Source organism: Littorina saxatilis, linkage group LG11 (assembly GCF_037325665.1).
Source record: "Littorina saxatilis isolate snail1 linkage group LG11, US_GU_Lsax_2.0, whole genome shotgun sequence".
NCBI lineage: Eukaryota > Metazoa > Mollusca > Gastropoda > Littorinimorpha > Littorinidae > Littorina > Littorina saxatilis.
This window is the reverse complement of record NC_090255.1, coordinates 17,886,274-17,898,513: the sequence shown is the minus strand read 5'-3', so window position 1 is coordinate 17,898,513 and position 12,240 is coordinate 17,886,274. Positions and strand designations below refer to the sequence as shown.

Below are 12,240 nucleotides of genomic sequence, written 5' to 3'. Positions count from 1 at the left end.
AAGTTCGAAACTATCGCTCAATCCCTTTCCCCTACCCTCTCCCCACACCCTCCTTGTTGCAACACTCCCACCACCACAACCCCCACCCCCCCCCCCCCCCAGCGGTGTTGACCAGTGTCTCGGAGTGTCCTCACGACCTGACCATGCAGGACAGACTGCTGAGCCAGCCGTTGCCGCCACTTGGCATCAGCTTCCACACGTGGCGTCGCTTGCTCTTCTCCGTGTAGCGGCACGTGGCATTGTTCACCTGCACACACGTCATACACACACACCGCGTCATCATCTACGTCATGCGATGTCACCAGTGACGTCATCCTGAGAATTTCTGTTGTTTTCTTTTCTAAACTGAACAGTCTTAGAGGGTCACTGACCTGAACACGAAGATATATGAATACAACACGTCACCATCGTCATGTTCTGATCGCTGATGTTACCAATGACGTCACCATGAGGAGTTAGTCTATGTTTTCTTTTTGTCTACTAAACCTGAACGGTCTTAGCGAGTTTAGAGATTCACTGAACTGAAAATGAATGAACACGAACATACATTCACCACGTCATGATCAACCTGTCTGCCTGCGTGTAGCGTCCAGGTCGCTGATGTCACACAGGACGTCATTACGAGGCGTTTATTCATTTTTTCCCGAAACTGAACTGTCATTGAGAGTAACTGACTTGATCATGACTAAACAAGAGCATTCATGCTCATATTCCCCGGAATCTCGAACAAAACTTTACTTGCTAAAAGAAATGATATCAAAAAAGTTATTCCTCCTCTCAGGCAAACTTGCTTTATTATGGACATTCCTTTTTGGGCGACCAACATCAACACATTTAATGACAAAGTCTGCAAATGAAAAAAAGAGGACGAAGGAAGAAAGCTACGCTGTCTATCAAATGTAAAAAGAGGACGAAGGAAGAAAGCTACGCTGTCTATCAAATGTAAAAAGAGGACGAAGGAAGAAAGCTACGCTGTCTATCAAATGTAAAAAGAGGATGAAGGAAGAAAGCTACGCTGTCTATCAAATGTAAAAAGAGGACGAAGGAAGAAAGCTACGCTGTCTATCAAATGTAAAAAGAGGACGAAGGAAGAAAGCTACGCTGTCTATCAAATGTAAAAAGAGGACGAAGGAAGAAAGCTACGCTGTCTATCAAATGTAAAAAGAGGACGAAGGAAGAAAGCTACGCTGTCTATCAAATGTAAAAAGAGGACGAAGGAAGAAAGCTACGCTGTCTATCAAATGTAAAAAGAGGACGAAGGAAGAAAGCTACGCTGTCTATCAAATGTAAAAAGAGGACGAAGGAAGAAAGCTACGCTGTCTATCAAATGTAAAAAGAGGATGAAGGAAGAAAGCTACGCTGTCTATCAAATGCTGAACCCTTCTCTCGACCCTCAACAAAAAGTGATATCACATAGTGGCAGTCATGCAGGCTTAAGATGAATGAATCAAATCTTTCAAGCACGCGCGACTGGAAGGCAAATAATGAAGACAGAAAACAGTAATGTCCATGCAACACGCACTGGAGATATATATGTTACAGTAAATTCTCAAAACCAGGAAATTTGCGAAATCCCTGAAAATTTCAGTAAATTTGTGAATTTCCTGTTTCACTCGGGGATTTCACGAATTTCCTAAAAATTCTAGGAAATTTGCGAATTTCCTGTTTTCAAGGGGCAGGAAATTCGCAAATTTACTGAAACACATTTGAAGGGAAACAAGTGCTTTGTTGGTTGCTTGTGAACCATTTAATGATTCTGATTTCCTTATATTAATGCAAGTTATACACTCATATTTCTCTCTCTCTCTCTCTCTCTCTCTCTCTCTCTCTCTCTCTCTCTCTTATACTGTCATGTTTTCTAAAATGTGACCCTCCACCACGAAATGAGTCGCATATCACCTCGCGCGGTTCTGCGCTAGGCTTAATATAAGTCCGGGGAGTGTCTTTTAACAGTGTGAGGGTCACCTTAGTCACTGGCTTATAACTCAAACAGTTTTCGCTCTTTTCTAAAACGGTTTTCACCACTGGATAGAGCATAAAAAACTCTTTAGGAAATTGTAAACATATGAAAATCATGCAACGCTGACATGCGACTCATTCCGTGGTGGAGGGTCACAAATGTTTAACATAAAATATGAACGAGTAAAATTAAAAGGTACATTGTAATTATTTCATAAAATTGTTAACATAAAATCTGAACGAGTACATTAAAAGGTACATTGTGACACTCACATCTCTCTCCTATACTGTCATTTGCGGCCAGCCGTGGTAGAACAGTCCATTATGATACAAGATAAAAACAAAACAAGCCGGGCATGTACAGCACAGACATATGGCACGTAATATAAGCATTCGCTTGAGTTCATGGCCCTATTATTTCTCGTTTTATTATTGTCTCATGTTTAATTGAATAAAACCGTGTTTAAACCAAGACATAATTATGGCAATGAAAAGACGCTTAAAAATTTCTTCATGGTGCGTCTTATTTATTGGTGCAGGATTGGCTGCTGTGACATCTTGAGTTGCACAGTACTTTGGCTTTGTAGCACTTGCATCGATTTGTTTTACATTTTGTCGACCCTGCACAGCTGCATTTCACAATGCCTTGCCCGCCTGATGCTGACTGTTCTATCACGGCTGACCGCAACGACACAGCCTTGTCAAGAGAGACATCTTCTTCGGTTAGCAATCTCTGCGGACATAAATCAAACTGGTTTCGAGAATATCCGCCATGTAAGATACCAGCCTTAACCGCAATCGTGTAGATGTCTGTTTCCACGTCCCTGTGTAAAATCACACCAAGTATATTTCTTGGATCTCCTCTGCCACGATCCACTAGAGGCACGGGCACGGCGACATTATCACCAACTTCTCCGGCTTTCTGGTCCACCCGACTTCTCTTCACCATTCGCTGTGCTTGAGACATTTGACCAGAAAAAGCATCTGCTCGACACCGTTTGATCTGATCACTGCGAGCATCCAACATTTGTCCTGGAACATCTGCGATGACCGGTGTGTCCATGCAACTAGTAAGTGATTGCGAACCGAAAGCTGGATCGCTTGATTCAGAAGGAGTCGTGTTTGATCCAGAAGGAGCTGGCGGGTTTGATTCCGAAGGAGCTGGAGGGTTTGATTCTGAAGAAGCCTGAGAGTTTGATTCCGAAGGAGCTGGAGGGTTTGATTCTGAAGGAGCCTAAGAGTTTGATTCCGAAGGAGCTGGAGGGTTTGATTCTGAAGGAGCCTGAGAGTTTGATTCCGAAGGAGCTGGAGGGTTTGACTCTGAAGGAGCCTGAGAGTTTATTCCGAAGGAGCTGGAGGGTTTGATTCTGAAGGAGCCTGAGAATTTGATTCCGAAGGAGCTGGAGGGTTTGATTCTGAATGAGCCTGAGGGTTTGATTCCGAAGGAGCTGGAGGGTTTGATTCTGAATGAGTCTGAGGGTTTGATTCTGTAGGAGATGGATCGCTGGATTCAGAGGATGGCTGATGCAAAACCAGTTCCAGGAGATCTTCTTCAGTTTCCAAATTCTTCAGGACTTCAAAGGGTAGAGATGATGTTGTGAGCCCAACACTAGCCTCGCTTCCGAATAGTGCTGAGTAGGGGGATCGCTTTATTCCCGAATGATGGGAAGTTTTTATAAAACTGCACAAACTTTATCCCTGTTGCCCAGTCTGAGTATGGTTGTCCGCCAGCCAGGCCACCAGCATGTCTTTGATGTCACCATTTGCTCTTTCAACCGATCCCTGGCTTTGTGGATGTCGCGGCTTCCCGTGAACTAATACCAATGTTGGCCAAACATCTTTCAGTTCTGAAATGATGTTGGCTGTGAACTCAGTGCCGTTATCGCTTTGGAGAATTGCAGGAGCACCGATCACGAGAAAGATGTCAAGCAGCTGGGCTGCAACCTCTACAGCGCGTTTGCTCCTAATAGGCCGGAGGACGCAGAACTTGGTGAGATGGTCTTGATACACCATGATCCATTTGTAACCGTTGCTTGGCATAGACTGCATGTCAACAAGATCAACTTGTCCTCGTGATGCAAATTCCTTGCTGATGATTGGACGCACAACTACACTTTTTGTCATGGGTCTCTTTCTCTTTTTCTGACATTCTTCGCATAGTGACTTGAAAAGCTCGAGCGACTTGGTACTAATGTTTGCATATTTCCTTTGTGTTTCTTTGATCATTCGATCACGCCCACCATGGCCCGTCGAGATATGAGCGCGCTTGATGACGTCGAAAGTTTCCTCGATGGTGACATAGTAGACAGGGGTTTGTTCAGCACAACTCCTCTTCTTAATGAGCTTTTCAACAGGACCACACTGGAGAACGTCATACCTGAAAACACAAATACAAAATGTGTGGTAGGGCACTCGATCCATGCATTGGTAAAAGATGTATTGCGTATGAAAGCCTGTTTTGTTTTTTCAGAGTGACAGTGACAGACAGACACAGACAGACAGACACAGACAGAAAAAAGAGCGACAGTGATATAGAGATAGAGAGAGAGAGACAGAAAGGCAGACAGAGACAGACAGACAGACAGACAGACACAGACAGAAAGACACCCAGCCAGCCAGGCTAGCAGACTGGCAGGCAGATAAAGAGAGCGACAGTGAGATAGAGATTGAGAGACAGACACACAGAAAGGCAGACAGAGACAGAAAGACAGCCAGAGCAAAAAAAGAGAGAGAGAGAGATAAAGAGAAAGAGAGAGAGAGAGAGAGAGAGAGAGAGAGAGAGAGAGAGGGAGAGAGAGGGAGAGAGAGGGAGAGAGAGAGAGAGCAATAGACATACAGAGAGACCGACAGAGAAAGATAAACTCACTTCGCCAGGTTATAATATTCCTGTCGACTTTTGGTTGCGTTGTTCACGGCTGCAGTCTTGACATCTTCCACACTCTTGTTATATTCCGACTTTGGGATTAAACAATATTTTTCTCACGTTGTCTGAAAAGTTCTGTGGTGAACTTCAGTTCAACATCTGCATTGCCTGCCATCCTGTTGGGCTGCCTATCAGCAAAATGAACCAAACGCGGACTGAACTGCAAAGGCTCATGGTCTGTCAGATTTGGTAGTTCAGGTGTGAGCTGTTTTTACATGAGTTTTCGTAATCCCAACACCACAAACTTCTTATAACTTATTTTCACTTTTTATGTGGCTGGCGTGGCGGGTTGGTAGTGTGTCGGACCCAAACATTGAAGATGTTCGGTTCAAATCATGCTCAAATCAACTTTTTTTTTCTTTTTTTTTTCTTCTAACAGTAAATCTATAAAAATCACAATGTAAAATAAAGAAAACGGACTCTTTTTTTTTTTTAAAGAATTTTAAAAATTTACTGAAACGTTTTTCATTGTTCAGTAAATTTGTGAAAAAATGGCATGCTCATTTCAGGAAATTCGCAAATTTCCTAGAATTTTTAGGAAATTCGTATAATCCCCGAGTGAAACAGGAAATTCACAAATTTGCTGAAATTTTCAGGGATTTCGCAAATTTCCTAGTTTCGAGAATTTACTGTAACATATACACGTAAGCAGCTTAATACACCACAATCACGTGTTGTGTGTGTTGTGTTTGTGTGTGTGTGAGAGAAAGAGAGAGAAAAAGAGAGAGAGAGAGAGAGAGAGAGAGAGAGAGAGAGAGAGAGAGAGAGAGAGAGAGAGAGAGAGAGAGAGAGAGAGAGAGAGAGAGAGAGAGAGAGAGAGATCAAATCAAATGTTATGTTACGAGGGTTGTGGCATAAGCAATATAACGAGCTTCTTTTCAACCAGCCCTTGCCCAGAAAGGGACTACTCTAATCTTATATACATATGTATATATAGCTTGTTTACTGCAATGCGTGTTTGTCTCTCAGGTGCCACGTGATTAGTTACGCATAACTAATCTACTCTTGTTGCGCCCCTTTGTTTCCTAAACCTAGCCGAACTTAGTAGCTGTTGTGTAGCTTTTTTTTTTTTTAAATTGGGGCGGGGTTGGGACCCTCTAGATTAACGAGAACCGACCCCGACCTCTCGAAACCAAGAACCCCCATCTTGGCCCTTTCTTCCAAAATGAACTCTCTGACGCCGAAAGCGGAACAAAGTTGGAGAAGACGTCATAATGTCACTAATGGCGCCGTCACGCACGGATTCCTTTACTTCTTCTGCATGTCTCCCGAGCAACTGACACATCATTTAGATGACAAAATTTGTTTCGGTGACTTCGTCATATCAGCAGTAAAAAAACCAAAAAAAATCGTTAGGTCACCACCAGGCTATTAATGCATGGTATCGTAGATGATTAAAGACTGTCCTTGACTGGGCGAAGTCGACTACGCAAAGCATACTTCGCGAAGCTGGCCGCACGAAGCTTTAGCACTGAATTTTCGGTAAGAAAACTTCGCGACGTCACCTTGGGGCTGAATTAAGGACGGGCTTTAGAGCGGTTTGTGGGTGACTCACGATGGCGCCGTAGAGCTCCTTGTGCTTGTCTTCGGTACGCAGCATCAGCTTGCACAGCTGGGCCAGCTCCTGCATGCCCTTGGTCTCCTGGCAGTTCTCGTCCACCCCCCACCCCGGGTAGTACCCGTACGCCAGCCGCAGCCCGTCCACCCTGAAACACACAGCGGTGCATACCTGTTAGTTTTGTGGTGTAAGAAAACGACACAATGCACACTCATCGTATTCTGAGGTTTAATTAAAAAAAGAACACTTCACGACTTTCACAGAAAATAAACAGCTTCTGCAAGACTGTACATGAAGTGGACGCTGTGGGAAAAACAACAACACAAGACTACATGAAGTGGACGCTGTGGGAAAAAACAACAACACAAGACTACATGAAGTGGACGCTGTGGGAAAAACAACACAAGACTACATGAAGTGGACGCTGTGGGAAAAAACAACAACACAAGACTACATGAAGTGGACGCTGTGGGAAAAACAACAACACAAGACTACATGAAGTGGACGCTGTGGGAAAAACAACAACACAAGACTACATGAAGTGGACGCTGTGGGAAAAACAACAACACAAGACTACATGAAGTGGACGCTGTGGGAAAAACAACAACACAAGACTGTACATGAAGTGGACGCTGTGGGAAAAACAACAACACAAGACTACATGAAGTGGACGCTGTGGGAAAAACAACAACACAAGACTGTACATGAAGTGGACGCTGTGGGAAAAACAACAACACAAGACTACATGCAGTGGACGCTGTGGGAAAAACAACAACACAAGACTAAATGAAGTGGACGCTGTGGGAAAAACAACAACACAAGACTGTACATGAAGTGGACGCTGTGGGAAAAACTACAACACAAGACTGTGCATGAAGTGGACGCTGTGGGAAAAACAACAACACACGACTGTACATGAAGTGGACGCTGTGGGAAAAACAACAACACAAGACTGTACATGAAGTGGACGCTGTGGGAAAAACAACAACACAAGACTGTGCATGAAGTGGACGCTGTGGGAAAAACAACAACACAAGACTGTACATGAAGTGGACGCTGTGGGAAAAACAACAACACAAGACTGTACATGAAGTGGACGCTGTGGGAAAAACAACAACACAAGACTACATGAAGTGGACGCTGTGGGAAAAACAACAACACAAGACTGTACATGAAGTGGACGCTGTGGGAAAAACAACAACACAAGACTACATGCAGTGGACGCTGTGGGAAAAACAACAACACAAGACTGTACATGAAGTGGACGCTGTAGGAAAAACAACAACACAAGACTACATGAAGTGGACGCTGTGGGAAAAACAACAACACAAGACTGTACATGAAGTGGACGCTGTGGGAAAAACAACAACACAAGACTAAATGAAGTGGACGCTGTGGGAAAAACAACAACACAAGACTACATGAAGTGGACGCTGTGGGAAAAACAACAACACAAGACTACATGCAGTGGACGCTGTGGGAAAAACAACAACACAAGACTGTACATGAAGTGGACGCTGTGGGAAAGACAACAACACAAGACTACATGAAGTGGACGCTGTGGGAAAAACAACAACACAAGACTGTACATGAAGTGGACGCTGTGGGAAAAACAACAACACAAGACTACATGAAGTGGACGCTGTGGGAAAAACAACAACACAAGGCTGTGCATGAAGTGGACGCTGTGGGAAAAACAACAACACAAGACTGTACATGAAGTGGACGCTGTGGGAAAAACAACAACACAAGACTACATGCAGTGGACGCTGTGGGAAAAACAACAACACAAGACTGTACATGAAGTGGACGCTGTGGGAAAAACAACAACACAAGACTACATGCAGTGGACGCTGTGGGAAAAACAACAACACAAGACTAAATGAAGTGGACGCTGTGGGAAAAACAACAACACAAGACTACATGAAGTGGACGCTGTGGGAAAGACAACAACACAAGACTACATGAAGTGGACGCTGTGGGAAAAACAACAACACAAGACTACATGAAGTGGACGCTGTGGGAAAAACAACAACACAAGACTACATGCAGTGGACGCTGTGGGAAAAACAACAACACAAGACTGTACATGAAGTGGACGCTGTGGGAAAAACAACAACACAAGACTACATGCAGTGGACGCTGTGGGAAAAAACAACAACACAAGACTACATGAAGTGGACGCTGTGGGAAAAACAACAACACAAGACTACATGAAGTGGACGCTGTGGGAAAGACAACAACACAAGACTACATGAAGTGGACGCTGTGGGAAAAACAACAACACAAGACTACATGAAGTGGACGCTGTGGGAAAAACAACAACACAAGACTACATGCAGTGGACGCTGTGGGAAAAACAACAACACAAGACTGTACATGAAGTGGACGCTGTGGGAAAAACAACAACACAAGACTACATGAAGTGGACGCTGTGGGAAAAACAACAACACAAGACTACATGAAGTGGACGCTGTGGGAAAGACAACAACACAAGACTACATGCAGTGGACGCTGTGGGAAAAACAACAACACAAGACTACATGAAGTGGACGCTGTGGGAAAAACAACAACACAAGACTACATGAAGTGGACGCTGTGGGAAAAACAACAACACAAGACTACATGAAGTGGACGCTGTGGGAAAAACAACAACACAAGACTACATGAAGTGGACGCTGTGGGAAAAACAACAACACAAGACTACATGAAGTGGACGCTGTGGGAAAGACAACAACACAAGACTACATGAAGTGGACGCTGTGGGAAAGACAACAACACAAGACTACATGAAGTGGACGCTGTGGGAAAGACAACAACACAAGACTGTACATGAAGTGGACGCTGTGGGAAAAACAACAACACAAGACTACATGAAGTGGACGCTGTGGGAAAAACAACAACACAAGACTACATGAAGTGGACGCTGTGGGAAAGACAACAACACAAGACTACATGAAGTGGACGCTGTGGGAAAAAGAACAGCACAAGACTACATGAAGTGGACGCTGTGGGAAAAAGAACAACACAAGACTACATGAAGTGGACGCTGTGGGAAAAACAACAACACAAGACTGTACATGAAGTGGACGCTGTGGGAAAAACAACAACACAAGACTACATGCAGTGGACGCTCTGGGAAAAACAACAACACAAGACTACATGAAGTGGACGCTGTGGGAAAAACAACAACACAAGACTACATGAAGTGGACGCTGTGGGAAAAACAACAACACAAGACTACATGAAGTGGACGCTGTGGGAAAAACAACAACACAAGACTACATGAAGTGGACGCTGTGGGAAAAACAACAACACAAGACTACATGAAGTGGACGCTGTGGGAAAGACAACAACACAAGACTACATGAAGTGGACGCTGTGGGAAAGACAACAACACAAGACTACATGAAGTGGACGCTGTGGGAAAAACAACAACACAAGACTGTACATGAAATGGACGCTGTGGGAAAGACAACAACACAAGACTGTACATGAAGTGGACGCTGTGGGAAAAACAACAACACAAGACTACATGAAGTGGACGCTGTGGGAAAAACAACAACACAAGACTACATGAAGTGGACGCTGTGGGAAAGACAACAACACAAGACTACATGAAGTGGACGCTGTGGGAAAAACAACAACACAAGACTACATGCAGTGGACGCTGTGGGAAAGACAACAACACAAGACTGTACATGAAGTGGACGCTGTGGGAAAAACAACAACAATCAACACAAAGGACGGGCAAAAAGAAACAGAGTAGTTCAATTACCCAGCTGTCAATCAAGAATACAAAGAAGAAGGGAGTTCAAAGCAATGCACGGCACGCACTCACTCACATTATAAATCACAATTTCTGAGAACAAAACGCACAAATACTATGTCTCTTACTTCCTTCAACAACATTTCTTGTTTATTTTTTTTATTATTTATGTGTGAAATGTAAAATTGTAGTGTCCAATGCATGTTATAAAGCGGCGGCACGAGGCAGTTGCATTTTGGTATGTGTCTAAGCCTTATCCCATGCAGACGCTTGGTAAGATCTGAGATGGTGCCCCGAATCGTTACAGTATAGACACTGAGCCTTTGATATAGACACACTTTTCCAGGGCCATGCCTCGTTCGTGCTGCCAGCATTCTCTTCTGAGGGCACCCACGTAAACACAGGAAAGGCTATATGACGGCTTACCAGTGCCAAAACCTAGGGTTACCATTTTCACGTGAAAATGAGTAATTAACAGTGTTAAATACTAGTTTTCATTTTGGCCTCGTTTTCAGTCACAGTAGTCGGACTCTAGAAGTCCGCACTGAGTGGCTACAACGTCCGGCAAACATCGCTCTCACACTATTTTTGAAAGATCTTTTAATAGAAGGCCTTATCGAGCAAGTTATCCAACATGAAAATGCATGTCACAGTTTTTTGCAATAACGCATTCCTTAAACGTTGTTTTGCGTAAGGATAATCGACCCCAAAAACTTTCGAATCGAAGTTGTTTATAGCAGACGGACTTTTTGATCGGCTGTGGTCTCACACTTTCACATATATCTTTCAATATAATTCCTTATTCGACAAGTTGTCGGGCAGACAGTTGAACCTCATATTTGTTTCCACTACCACACTCATAAATCTGTCCTGTCTCTTTGTTCCTTCACGTGTGTCCACCACCTGTGTCCTGTCTCTTTGTTCCTTTCACGTGTGTCCACCACCTGTGTCCTGTCTCTTTGTTCCTTCACGTGTGTCCACCGCCTGTGTCCTGTCTCTTTGTTCCTTCACGTGTGTCCACCACCTGTATCCTATCTCTTTGTTCCCTTCACGTGTGTCCACCGCCTGTGTCCTGTCTCTCTGTTCCCTTCAGGTGTGTTCACCACCTGTGTCCTGTCTCTCTGTTCCCTTCACGTGTGTCTACCGCCTGTGTCCTGTCTCCTTGTTCCCTTCACGTGTGTTCACCACCTGTGTCCTGTCTCTCTGTTCCCTTCACGTGTGTCCACCACCTGTGTCCTGTCTCTTTGTGTCCTTCACGTGTGTCCACCGCCTGTGTCCTGTCTCTTTGTGCCCTTCACGTGTGTCCACCGCCTGTGTCCTGTCTCTTTGTTCCCGTCACGTGTGTCCACCACCTGTGTCCTGTATCTCTGTTCCCTTCACGTGTGTCCACCGCCTGTGTCCTGTCTCTTTGTTCCCTTCACGTGTGTCCACCACCTGTGTCCTGTCTCTCTGTTCCCTTCACGTGTGTCTACCGCCTGTGTCCTGTCTCTCTGTTCCCTTCACGTGTGTCCACCACCTGTGTCCTGTCTCTCTGTTCCCTTCACGTGTGTCTACCGCCTGTGTCCTGTCTCTCTGTTCCCTTCACGTGTGTCTACCGCCTGTGTCCTGTCTCTCTGTTCCCTTCACGTGTGTCCACCGCCTGTGTCCTGTCTCTCTGTTCCCTTCACGTGTGTCCACCACCTGTGTCCTGTCTCTCTGTTCCTTTCACGTGTGTCCATCGCCTGTGTCCTGTCTCTTTGTTCCTTTCACGTGTGTCCACCACCTGTGTCCTGTCTCTTTGTTCCCTTCACGTGTGTCCCCCGCCTGTGTCTTGTCTCTCTGTTCCCTTCACGTGTGTCCACCACCTGTGTCCTGTCTCTTTGTTCCCTTCACGTGTGTCTACCGCCTGTGTCCTGTCTCTTTGTTCCCTTCACGTGTGTCCACCGCCTGTGTCCTGTCTCTTTGTGTCCTTCACGTGTGTCCACCGCCTGTGTCCTGTCTCTTTGTGCCCTTCACGTGTGTCCACCGCCTGTGTCCTGTCTCTTTGTTCCC

General features: G+C 44.8%; 1 protein-coding gene across 1 annotated transcript; it reads right to left on the bottom strand.

Moving 5' to 3' along the window:
* Positions 1-107: 107 nt before the first annotated feature.
* Positions 108-10,352, bottom strand: LOC138979483 (uncharacterized). The gene is made up of 3 exons (XM_070352197.1): positions 10,338-10,352; positions 6,438-6,611; positions 108-247 (listed from the first exon to the last, which is right to left on the bottom strand). Exons 1-3 carry the CDS (start codon positions 10,350-10,352, stop codon positions 131-133), a joined length of 306 nt encoding a protein of 101 aa, XP_070208298.1. The 3' UTR covers positions 108-130.
* Between the last annotated feature and the right edge of the window lie 1,888 nt (positions 10,353-12,240).

Excerpts from the sequence above, each read along its gene's own strand:
- LOC138979483 (XM_070352197.1), bottom strand. Across the intron at positions 248-6,437 it reads AGGAGCTCTACGGCGCCATC|GTGAACAATGCCACGTGCCG; the intron begins GTGAGTCACCCA and ends ACGTGTGTGCAG.